Below are 12,949 nucleotides of genomic sequence, written 5' to 3' on the forward strand. Positions count from 1 at the left end.
GTCATAGCAAATGGCTCGCAGTAAGGATAGCATCAAATCCATTTATGATTGGGGCTTTGTCAAAAAGTCCAATAGAGTGCATAGGTCTACCGTAAAAATCTGTCTAACCCGCAACAAACGGCTTGCGGTAAAAGTGTGTCAAATCTGTTGATAGCTGGTCACTTGCTCAAAGTGATTTCATAGGGTCTTGGCCCATGACACAGGAGGAGATGGATCGAGACGACTTGAAGTCACTGGAGACTTACAGACACATAGGAGATGCGAGAGGCATGGAGGAAGTGTGAGGCTCCTGCTTCCCAGAGACACATGACATAGTGTGGACATTGATGATGTAAACCCATGAGCAGCTTGACAGAAATAACAGGTAGTGCTGGATGATACCTCAGCTTTAATACCTGGTACCGAGGACAAGCTTGCATCCACATGTGCAGAGGAGGCATAGTTAGATGGTGCACGAATACATAATCATGATTCCTCTTCTAGATCTAACACTTAATCAGACAGACATAAAGGATTTTAGTATCACTTTTATATGTTTATACATTTTGATGATCAGTCTATAAAAAAATCTATCATCTTATGGGCTGTGCCAGATTGACCCGTCAATCTAGGGGGATGAGAAATTTCTAAAGTTGCGAGTTACTCTACGAGTATATTAAAAAGAATAATTAATCAGTAATATCAAATCTGAAGCTATGGTCATATAAAAGTTTTCAACAGGCGACAAGTAGAAATCCATTTAATCTCAAAATTTTAATTTTTTTTTTCTTTAATCAATCAGTAGGAATGTAAATGGAATAGGAGTGTAAATCGACCAAAGCGCTCATGAACTATTCGAAATTCGATTCGATAAAAGTTCATTTGAGCTCGTTTAATGATACTCATTAAGATAAATAAACCAATCTCAAGTTTTACAATATTCGATTCGTTAGCTCGTAAACATGTTCGTTAAATTCATGAATTAATTTTTAAATAAAAAATAATAATTTTGATATTGAATTTATAAATTTTACAAATATATAATAAATATAATAAATTTATAATTTATATTTATTAAAATCATTTAAGCTTAATAAAAATTCGAATAAATTCATGATGTATTAATATATTCATTAAATAAAACTATATTTAAAAATTCGACTCTATTCGATAGATTCCTACCATTCAGTAGATAAATCCGACCCGCAAGGCGGGTTCGTTTAGGCCCGTTAAATGAATTAATGACATTTAACCCAAGCAGGACTCCACCAATGACGGCTCTAAACGTATCACGCCCCCACAAAACGGCCATGCGGGACTAACTTCCTTTTCGCGATGCTGTTGCTTTTAATTCGATTGCTGCTGGTGCGAGATTCGGGCGCCTGCTGGTTTGCCTTGGCGAATGCTGGCATGGTCGCTCGCACCGAGCGAGTGCGATCCTGAAGGGCGCGCACGGTTTGCGTGTGGGTTCTGGAGATCGAGATTTGATCCTTAGGGTTTGGACGGATGGGCTCCGGGAAGGCCGTGGCATCTCGCTTCGCCGTGGACTTGCACCCATCAATCAGAGGTGAGAGTTTTGTTTGTGTTCTCTGGGCACGGATGTTCCTTTGTACAATGGCCTGAAGTTTCGGTGTTGCTGGGAGAGTCGTTTGTTTGTTTTCGATTGGAAAATATCTGGAACTTTGCTTTCCTTGGCGTGATTTATTTGAATTGGGAATATCTTCGTTGTCCAGCAAGCTGGCACCGTGTATGGAGATGCTAAGCTAGTGGGGTTGTATAAAGCATGATTCTTCACTGGTGATTTGAGAGGATTATTTGTGTTTATTGATTCCTGGCATTTAACATGGTGAACTGTTATGCTCTCGGTGATTGAGAGTTAGGAGGAGAAAGAGAGAATTAAGAGAGAGAGAAAAGTGATAGATTGAGATAAGAATTGCTTGATTTTTGTCCACTATCAACTTCTTCTTTGTTGTCGAGATCATTTCCCCGTTTGATTTCTTTAGATATGTTTATTGTTGTCAAGGTCATCTTTGAGATTCAATCTTCCTCCTTGCTTGTCTCATATCATTTTTTGCAATGTCAAAATTTTCAAGCATAGGGGCGGGGTACACATTTGGCATGGTAAGAGGGAAGACTTGTTACAACTTCTTGCTATTATTCCAAGCTTTTACCTTAAACAACATAGTTTTCAATTCAATTTTTTGTTTGGGCTGATGGAGTATGCTGATTTAATTGGGAGCCTCAACATTTGGTTGTATTTATTTGGCTCATACTAGAACCAAGTTTTTCCTTGCATCTCTATTTGTATCCTTAATTATTTAAACTGGTGCAATGTTTCCAACATAAAAGATTATGTATTTCAATGTAAATTGTATAAATTGTGCTTTGGGACATCTTTTGTATTTCGAAGCTATTTATGTTTTGAAAGTTGTCTTCATCACTTGACTTGAGTGAACTTTGGACCAATATTTAATTATTATTTTTCAAAGAACTGAAGCTTTTACATAATTAATTTATATCCAAGACTGCATTGTTTCTTTTACTTACTGAATATAATTCCATCAATTTAGCTTTATTTTGATATTAAAAATGACAACACTAACTCGAAGATTAGACAACAATTTTGAAAAGGAAAACAAAAATAAGAGATTTTGATATTATTTTAATAATTTTCAGCATGCAAAATCCAGATATAGAATACAATCTTATACATGATAAAGATCTTTCTATAGTTAGTGGGTGAATTCCCACTAGAAACGGTTGTTATCATTGTCTTTTTCAACCCCAAAGAAAACAAGTACAACAACCAAGCCTTATCCCATTAGGTGAGGTCGGCCATATGGATCCTTTTATGCCAAAGAAAACAAGTAAAAAGGGAAATTCGAAAATTTATAATTTGTTTATTCAAACCAGAAGATGATATGGGATATAATGTAAACACTTATTGTTAATAACTATAAATCCATAAATAAAATGATCAAGAATCTTTTTTTAATTGGTATACACATACACTTAAAAAAAGTAAATAAGTACTAAAACCAGATTGGTACGACACAATATGGTATTGAAATCACATTGTCCTAGTCAAAGATCAAAACTCTGGCACTTGGGATTTTAAACCTTAGGTAAAATCACCCATTGGCATTCTACAAGAATCAACCATGACATCATATTTTTATAGTTTTTTTCTATCTTAAAGATAATTTTGTGTTAGTGAAGAAGTTTATTTGTGCTCAATTAGTTTTTTAGATATTTTGTATTTCAGGCATATAATTTTCTTGTGCAGAGCTTAAGGAGAAACATCAAAGGGATTTACAGAATTTGACTTTGGCAACTCAACCATTCAAGATTTTGCAGCTATTTGTGTTTGCTACACTAAAATATCTTAAACAGTGGCTTGTATATGTTTTAAAGAAAGGTGGTTGGATTATGGCTTTGACTTTCTTATTAGCTGCTATTGGTTTCATTCTTGCAAATGATGATAGCACCAGTGAGAAGGTATCCTACTATTGTCTTCATATCTACTCATTTGCAAGTCCCACATTTTGCATAGATGGAACAATTGGAAATTATCTGTAGATGTGCAAGCTAATCAAGTTCCTTATTGCTGAAGTTTCATGTATTAAAACTATTATAATGTTATATTATTTTGTTTACGTTTTCTATTCTTTATTTGTTGCCAAATGGATCTTTTATTCAGTTTTAGCTGACTTTGTTCCTTTCCTTTATCACAGCATATTCAAGAATTACTTCGCTATACAAGATATGTTTTGTGGTGGGTGACACTTGGTGTGGCATCCTCGATTGGGTTGGGTAGGTGGATATTACATTTGAGGTCCTCTAAACTTGCTAGTTGAAGCTCTTTATTGATTTGTGACAATGAGCTCCGATAAAAATTCTGACAAGAAAAACTATGATGATCATATGGGCTTACTTGTTTTCTTCTTCTGCTCTCCTGGTACATGATTATGTTTAGTTGGAAATACTCTCCTTTAATTTGATATTATAAGGCCAATACCAAGTATTGCTAATTTGATAGAGTTAAAAGTAAAAAAGGTACTTGATTAATTAGAAACAGACCAATTATACCCACATAAATATAGCATCCTAATATTCCGTGTGTGATTGATTAATCTTCTTCCTCTCAAGCTGTAGTATAAGCATTGATCACTTATTGTTTCAGAAAATAAAAAATGTCATGGGGATGCTTGTTGAAGATATCAATCATGCCTAGCTTCACTAGTGCAATGGACAATAGACTTTGGTGGGGTGATAATTTTTTTTGAAAGTCAGGGTGTCGGTCTGTTCTTGGCTATAGTATTCTTTTCTTATATCCCCTTGAAACTAAAAATAACATAGTATATGAAGTTGTAAGTGAAGATGTAGGAAAAAAACCTCAATCCACTGTAATGAGAGCCATATTATGGTTCCAATTTATACTCTTCAAAGAGAAAATGCTTGGGTGGAGTAACTTTCGGCATGTAGTTTGTGGAAAAAATGGTCTGAAGAGAGAAAGAAGAGTTGAGTTTTGACATTTCATTAAAAGGTTGAGAAGACAAAAGAAGAAAGTGAATAGCTGGTTTATCTTTAATCTTGTAACCAATTGAGAGAGAAACGTTTGAAACAAATAATAGAGAGACTGAAGTTACAATATCTACTTTGGAAGAATTGAGAGGCAGCAAAATGTTCAGAGAGAAAAATTAACATTTTGGCAGTTCTATTAAGAGAGAGGGAAAAAGATTAGGGGAGAGAGAGAGAATAAAAGTCTCTGTTTGACCTCGAGTTTGAGAGAGAATAATAAAGATGAAACGGAAGAAATTGGCAATTTTCCTTAAATGCAAAATTTTAAAGGATGAATAAGAAAATTGGTGATGGAATTAGAAGCAAAACTTAAACATAAGCGATGAGAGAGCCATAGCATAGTAGGAGGTTGGGAATGACTAATGTGCCAACAAAGATGTTTCCTAATTCAGCAAATGTACTTGTGTGAGGATGGAATAGAAGCTTCACCAAACTGTTAATGGCATGGGCAGAAGATAACTGACTAATTTGTCGCCATTTTTATATATTTGAATCTGCTTTTTTTTCTTCAACAACTATAGTCTTCCTGCTTTTTTTAGTGGAAATCTGTTGTTTCACTTTTTGGGCATCAGTATTTGAGGGCTCTTTGAGCAACTTTGCTCATGTGCATGCTTGGATAGAGGCATGGTTGTTGGTTGATGAATACAATAGCATGGGAGAACCATATGATGCAATCTTAGCCATAGGCCAAGGGATAATTCTGCAGCAAGAATGTCAGTAAGGATTATTTTCATGGTGGCAATGTGCGTTAAGTGGCAGTTTGGCATCAAGTGGCTGAGACCTTGTTTGGAAAATGGGGGCATCGCACAGTGGTGTTCTCAAGGCCATGGAGGAACATAGCAGTGCTGTAGGCACAAATATTCTTTCACACGCATGCTCCATAGGCAATTTTCATTTGGAGAGGAAGGAGCGGCAGCAAAAAGGAGATAATGCAAGGATTTTGCTAATGTAGGGAATTTGTGCAGCAAGATTCTGGTTTGAAGAGGATGTAGATACAAAGAGGGTGCTACATCACTTACTGCTTCCCCTTCAATGATGATGAGAATAAAACAAACCCTAAAAGAGAACATATATTCACACACCAAGTTAAAAGTAAACTGGTACTTGATTCATTGTCTGTAAAAATTAATTACCCCATATTTACAATTAGGGTTTGAAGTGCCGAGCCATGCCGCCCAAAACTATCCGAATTTATCGTTCCGGTGAGGAAGCGAAACCGGCACAGTAGAAGAACAAATTTCGCCTTCATTATCCGCCCGCGATCGACGCCTCTGCACCGCCGTATGGCAGAGGTGTCACGCGACGCTTCCGATGGCGCTAGAAGCACCGCGGGATGCTGCCACCGACATCGGAAGTGTTGCGCGAGAACTGCTCGCGGGACTCGCAGGATTGCGGTGTACGCATACTGTTCCAAAAGAAAAAAATGATTTAATTAATTAAACAATTCCCAACTGGCGCGTGATATTTTGAATAGGCTTTTATAAATCCTAATTAAATTATCCCTATAAAATATATAAAAATATATTTAAAATAAAAAAATATTAATTGATATTATAAAAAATTCTTTTTTACTGTTTTAAATTTATTTAAAAATTCTAAAAATTTTTTAAAAACATTCTAATAAATCATATTTATATTCTGATAATTTATTATTATTATTTTATTTGTTTTTTGTTGTTTAATTGATATTTTGATTTTTTTTAAAATATTTTAAATATATAAGATTTAAAATAATAATTAATTAAATGAATAAACAATTAATTTATATAATTATGATATATCAATTTTAATTCGAGTAATTAATACATCTTTAAAGAAAACTATATTTAATTATTTTTTCTAACCATATTAAGGTGTTCAAACAACTTATATAAAATCAATATACAACTTATTTTTAAATTATACATAATAAACATATTTATCTAATAATTACTATATATAAATAAAAAAAAATACCGAAACTGTGTACAATATGATATTGAAAGCGTATCGTTCTGGTCTGGATCGAAACCTTGGCACTGGTCGAAATTTTAAACCTTGTATACAACATATTCAATGATAATTGACAATATCTATTTAACAGTTTGGATTTGAGAAATACAAATGGAGCCAAAATAACATCATTGGTTGTGCAAATGATTTTTAGTTTTTGATTCTCTTAAAGCAGTCAGGATGTTCAATGAGCAAATGTAGTTTTTTTTAACTCGGCATTACTTTATAATTTTATGTTTCCTTATTTGTTGCAGAGACACATCCATTCATAGAAAATGCTTATTGACTTTGCTTTTTTGTACGGTGTGCTTTACTAGTTATAATTTTGTTTCCTTATTTGTTGTATAGAGACGTATTGGTTCATAGGACATGTTCAATAACTTTGATTGTTTTTGCAGGATCTGGTTTGCATACATTTGTCTTGTACTTGGGCCCCCATATTGCATTTTTCACTATCAAGGCTTTGAAGTGTGGTCGAGTAGATCTCAAGACTGCTCCATATGATACCATAGTGTTGAAAAGACGACCTTCGTGGCTTGAAAAGAAGTGTTCTGAGTTTGGACCACCAGTATTTCCTTTATCATCTGGAACTTTAGTTAGGGTTCCAATCAGCAACATTCTCCCTCATGTTCAGTTGGAAGCGGTTCTTTGGGGTTTGGGCACTGCTATTGGAGAGCTTCCACCATATTTTATCTCAAGAGCTGGTTAGTGTATGTATTCTTGATCGAGAAATAGCCATTCAGATTCTTATTACATGATATAATTGTGTGAGCATCCATGGTCACAATTTTTTGAGCTAATACATTAACGTTTGCTTTAGAGGTTTTCGTTGTGATTAGGCTTAATGAGATTGTTTTGATATTTAACGACAATTTATGTTCACTAATTCAGACTATGTTGGACCTGCATGCTTAATTATCTTATGGTTTATTTCAAGTCTATTGGATTCGCCTCAGAGCTTGATTGAGATATTCAAGGGATGAGTGAGAAGTGTTGTGGAGCTTCTATTTTGATGAAAGATGTCAAGCTTGAAGATACACTTAAAGATTAAAATAATTGCATTATTTTTTATTTATTGATTTTAGGTAGACTAATTTAAAGATTAATTATAGTGTTTAGGTAAGTGCTGTTACCTACAGAGCTAAGTTATTGGGCCTAATCGACACTTAGTTGGGTCAAGTTCCGTTGTTGTGAGACTTATTTGGTAGGCTGGGAGGTAGATTCTGGGAAGCCAACTCCTTGGTTGAAAGTTGGGTAGATCTAGCTTTTGTTTCGTCGACCTACGACTGACTGAGGCATCCTCGAATTTCTTAGTTGGCAATGCCTTTTATACACTTCAATAATGGGATAATATCAGTGCATCCGATCCCAGATAGATGGTATTCATGGTAATTCAAGTTGGACAAAGGACTCAATAGTTCCCATCTTCAATTCTATATCTTGGTAGCATGTGAACTTGAAGGAAAAAGGAATTAAGTTGAAGGTGATGCATCAAGGAGGTTGCTTATTAGTGACATTTTAGTTCTTTGCACTAGGTATTTATGTCTAAGCCCATATAATGGCATCCAATAGTCTGAACAGCAGTCTTATTGGGAAAAGGCTTTTTCTTCCAACTCTTCCTTCTCTTACACTCTTCTTCAGCCTCTCCTTCCCATTGTTGGCAAAATCAGTTGATATTGATACCCATATCCTGAGTTGGATTGGTTTTGGCAATTGATTTATCTATTTTTATTTTATTTTATTTTTTAAAAAATCAACATCTTGTAAGGATTGAGAAGTATAGGAAAATTAGAGATTAAGAGGAATTAGCTAGAAATTAATCAGAATACATTAGAAAATTGTTAGAATCCATTGAAATTTTGTCAAATTGAGAAAGATAATAGATGGATTCAAGTTAAAAGTTGGACAGATTAAGATGAGTTGAGAAACTTGACCATTCTAGCCTTCCCTTTAATCCCATTTTGATTCTCGTAAAACTTGCATGAGAAGGAGAGTATCTTAAATGCCCTCTTAAATTGTGTAGTTTTGCTACTGCTCAAGATTTACTACAAAATCAAGGATCATGCATTCAACTTTGTCATCACTCGTTAAACTTGATAACTCGACTTTTAAGCAAGGTTACTATGGATTGAGAGGTTATTATTGAATGAGAGATTATTATGCATCAAGAGAGAACACCGTAAATTTCTCAATCAACAATGATGTTAAAACTACCCTTCAACTAAACAATTCGAACTTAGTTAATTTTGTAATAATGATAACACTTCTATTGAAAGTTTATAGTAACAGCTTGAATTTGTTGAGCACTTAATGGTATGATGCTATTATTGGTTATGTTCTATTTATATTATTTATTAATTTTGTATGTTAGAACATCTGTTGTTATCTTATATATGAAATAATTTTATCATGTCTTTTCTCATAGTTCCTTTTTTTCCTGCTGAATTCAATTTCTCCCCTCCTGCCAATCCAATATAATTGATAGTTGGATTCTTTGAGTGTCTAATCATGCACTCGGAATGAGTCGGTTTTCACCTGTCTCTAATTTCATGTAAATATCATTAATTTGATTCACTTGCACTAGTGCAATTTGTACAAATGCATGCAAGCTATAAATTCTATTTAGGATGGGCTATGATATTTTTGAAACACTAGAAATGGTCTAGAAGATGTTTGTGTGAATCACAAGAGGAGAAATTAATCTTCTCTTCATAATAAAATCATGCTGCAAGTGTGAGCATGATTCTAGTCTAATTCCTAAGCCTATTTTGCAAAGGACTAATCTGCAAAAGTGTTTTATTTTTCTTTTCTGTTTTACTTTACTGCTTTTCTTTCTCCACTTATTTATTTCTCTAAAACAATTATATTAATCTTTCTGCAATATGTCGTGAGGTGGTATCTTGGTTGTATATTTAATCTTCTTGGTGCTCTTAGATTTCATTTTCATTCTTAGATTTACTTAGTTTGATACTGGTTTGACAAGATTCAAATGCACCGCAGCACGCTTGTCTGGAAGCAAAATGGAAATGGAGGAACTGAGTGAAGCACCATCAGATGGGTTAATTTCTGCTTCCCTGAGGCAAATTAAGCGCTGGTTCTTCACTCATTTCCAGCATCTTAACTTTTTAACTGTTTTGATACTTGCTTCAGTAAGTTATCTATATTCCATTTAACTGTAACTGTTCTGGTAAAATCTATTCATTTTGTAGGCATGCATATGATCCTTAGTGTTCACCTTATCTGTTTCCTAATCTGGATAGGTTTATAGTTTCTCACTGCTGCTTGAGAACAGTTCTTTTCATAGGACTTCTTGTATTCTAGGATCCTTATAAGGTGCTATATTTACATACAGGATTATGACTTGATTTTCTTTCCATGATTTTTGTGACTGGCATTTTAATTTAGGTACCAAACCCTCTTTTTGATCTTGCGGGTATTATGTGCGGGCAATTTGGGATCCCATTTTGGAAATTCTTCCTAGCAACCTTGATTGGCAAGGCTTTGATAAAGACTCATATTCAGGTAGATGTGCCTTTCTTCTGGTTGTGTTGATATTTTCAGATGAGCCTTTCTTCTGATTGTTTTGATATTTACATTATTTTCTTTAGGAATATTGTATCAAATAAACAAAATAAATAGAAAAATATTCTAAACTTTTTTATTCTTCATACATATTAAGAAGTATAGTTATGAAAAATACAGAATTCATATTCTTTCTTTTGGGGTAATATATAAACCTAGCAAAATCTTTTAACTTTTTGTTTCAAATCTAGCACTATATAACTTCTTTTAAAAAAATAGATTGTTTTTTTTTAAAATATATTGTTAAAATCTTACACCCATTAGAATGGCGTCCATTCACCTTTAGAAAGTTGACATGACACTCATGTCACATTGAGCCAACTTAGCAAAGTACATATTAATCTGTATAACCCTATGAACAAACATAGACAGGGTTAGTGTTGTTCACTAAAATATTTAGAATCCTTTAATCTTAACAAAAATGAACTTAAGTACATGTGTTTGCCAAGTTGGCGTAATGCCACATAGGTGTCATGCCAACCTTTTTATGACAAATGAAATTTTTTGGTAGCTTAATGTGAAGATGATTTGTGAATGTTGCTACATTGTGAAGAAAAAAAATTAAAAGGTTGCACTATATTTGAGAAAACTCAAAAGGTTGTATTAGATTTATGTATTAATCCCTATTCTTTTGCTATATTTGTTGGAAATTACTTTGTTGATTTGTGTTGCATGTTTGACTGGAAAGATATCTTAATCACAAATATGCAATGTACTTTAATGTCCATTTGATAAGAAAAGTGAAGTAGTTTGTATGTTTGGACCCTAGGCTTTGGAGACATGATAATATATGCACCACATGGATTCCTCCCTATTACATGATTTTGCAAAATATCAGGTAAGACGAAAGAGGGGGCACTGGATGGGGAAGGAAATGGTGAGAGCCATGAACAGGAAGGAGAATGAAGATGGACATCTATCTTTTAGAATGCCTGTCAAATCATGGGTTCCATAAAACTCATGGAAAATTAGATTGTAGATTGCTAACATGTTACTCTGCCTCTAGACATTCATGATGCGCACGAAAAATGGAATTCTTCCACTGATTTTTAGGTTATCCCAACTGGAGCTTGACTGCTGAAAGCATGCGTTGTGTACAAGTGTTTTTCTAACTAAAGTTAATAATGGCACACAATGCACTTTTGGGTTATATATAACTTATTCTCTCTCAGTAATATTTTTTATCTGTTTTTTCCCCCCTAAACTTTATTCGTTTCTGCAGACAGTATTCATTATTTCTCTGTTCAATAATCAACTCTTGGAATGGCTGGAGAATGAGTTATGCATTCAGTTAGCGAGAACCTAGTTGTAAACGAAAATTCTAATTTTAACGATTATTTATCCTTCAAGCAAGAGATTGGCCCTAGAGTTATAGTTATATTTGAATAAAATTGCAACCTGTTCCTGTTTCTGTGAAAATGTCACATGATTTTTGGTTAGTATTTCAAGGTCTTTTGCCTTGATCAGATAAGTTGGAGGCATATGACAAACAAATGAATTATAGTTCTCGAGGTCTCTGACTTTGTTGTTTGATCTCCTTGTTCTGTACCTAAATCTTCAGATATCAAAGAATCGTTGCCAAACTTTTGTCTGAAGTGCTGTTAATCCCAATTTTCTCTCTTTACTGGGATGATGTATTTAAGTCCCATGGGATACTCAGTTGACTAAAAGATGATTGCTTTATTACAATAAGGTAAATGGTTAATTCTTAACGAGCGCACCATGTCGGTTATAAGTTAATTTCATGATTTATTTTTATTTACATAATTTAACCTCTAGTCAATTAGGAATCCATCTCATAGACGGTTACTTGAGTAAAATCATTCTCTTTCCTACCTAGTCAATTGATTATTCAACTTAGCATGACTAGTCAACAAAATTCACCTTTAGTCAACCGAAGGCATGAGTAGTCTGCCTTCACTTGGAAAGCCATCATTATTATGAGGTTATGAAAAAGTCAAAACTCAATCTAGTTGAAAAAAATGAATTGAGAGCTCATCCCAGAGTTTAAGTCTTCACAAAAATCAAGCCCTAGGTAGCTCAACAACTAACGAATAATCACAGCATCATTATAATGCACGAAATTTCTGCTAATACAGAATTTCTAGGAAGAATCAAACCATATTAAATCATGAACAAAGATAAAAATCAAATATTATAATTACTCGACATAATCTCTCATAGCTCTCATGCCTTTAAGTTTTCAGTTCCTCTAGTCTGCCAAACTTCCAGTGAGATCCTCTAGTCCGTATTTTATGAACTAGAGGATGGACCGTAGAGGTTGACGGATTAATTTGAATTATTAAACATATAGGATCTATCTAAATCAATTAATCAATATAAATCCATCTGTGAAGATAATCCGCTCTCCCAAGCTTCTCACTGTGCTCCAATGCAACAACCTAATCTAAGCAGCATCTCAATTTGAGCCGCCAACTCTCAAGCCCACTGAGTTCCCTCCTCCTGGAGAAGTACACCAACTGAATCCAAACCAAGCCCTCAAGCACACAATATCCATGACAACCACAATCACAACTCAATCCCATCAAGTCCATTTAGCTCCACACTCTGCCCGATCTAGGCCTCTAGCCCTAAAGCACGTGATTTCCACGATTGCCATGCCCATAAGTTCCATGAGCTCAAAAAAAAAAAAAAAAAAAAAAAAAAAAAATTCTCTAGTCCTCTATCACTCGAGCCCACGATCTCTATGATTGTCATGTGCTTAAGAGAAGATTCTCTGGACCGCTTTTTGCGATTCAGAGGATGTTCCCTTTCCATGTATTGATGGGGATGCATGGTCCCCAGAGGATCCGGC

The 12,949-nt window shown here is 34.3% G+C and overlaps 1 protein-coding gene across 1 annotated transcript; it reads left to right on the forward strand.

The window, feature by feature from the left end:
- The first annotated feature begins 1,258 nt into the window (after nucleotides 1-1,258).
- LOC121999552 (vacuole membrane protein KMS1-like) lies at nucleotides 1,259-11,440 on the forward strand. The gene is made up of 7 exons (XM_042554216.1): nucleotides 1,259-1,546; nucleotides 3,266-3,477; nucleotides 3,714-3,792; nucleotides 6,951-7,256; nucleotides 9,553-9,701; nucleotides 9,958-10,074; nucleotides 11,357-11,440. Exons 1-7 carry the CDS (start codon nucleotides 1,486-1,488, stop codon nucleotides 11,438-11,440), a joined length of 1,008 nt encoding a protein of 335 aa, XP_042410150.1. The 5' UTR covers nucleotides 1,259-1,485.
- Nucleotides 11,441-12,949: the final 1,509 nt, after the last annotated feature.

Source organism: Zingiber officinale, chromosome 7A (assembly GCF_018446385.1).
Source record: "Zingiber officinale cultivar Zhangliang chromosome 7A, Zo_v1.1, whole genome shotgun sequence".
Classification (NCBI taxonomy): domain Eukaryota; kingdom Viridiplantae; phylum Streptophyta; class Magnoliopsida; order Zingiberales; family Zingiberaceae; genus Zingiber; species Zingiber officinale.

Excerpts from the sequence above, each read along its gene's own strand:
- LOC121999552 (XM_042554216.1), top strand. The coding sequence starts at position 1,486 with ATGGGCTCCGGGAAGGCCGTGGCATCTCGCTTCGCCGTGGACTTGCAC. Across the intron at positions 1,547-3,265 it reads CTTGCACCCATCAATCAGAG|AGCTTAAGGAGAAACATCAA; the intron begins GTGAGAGTTTTG and ends TTTCTTGTGCAG. Across the intron at positions 9,702-9,957 it reads CTGTTTTGATACTTGCTTCA|GTACCAAACCCTCTTTTTGA; the intron begins GTAAGTTATCTA and ends ATTTTAATTTAG.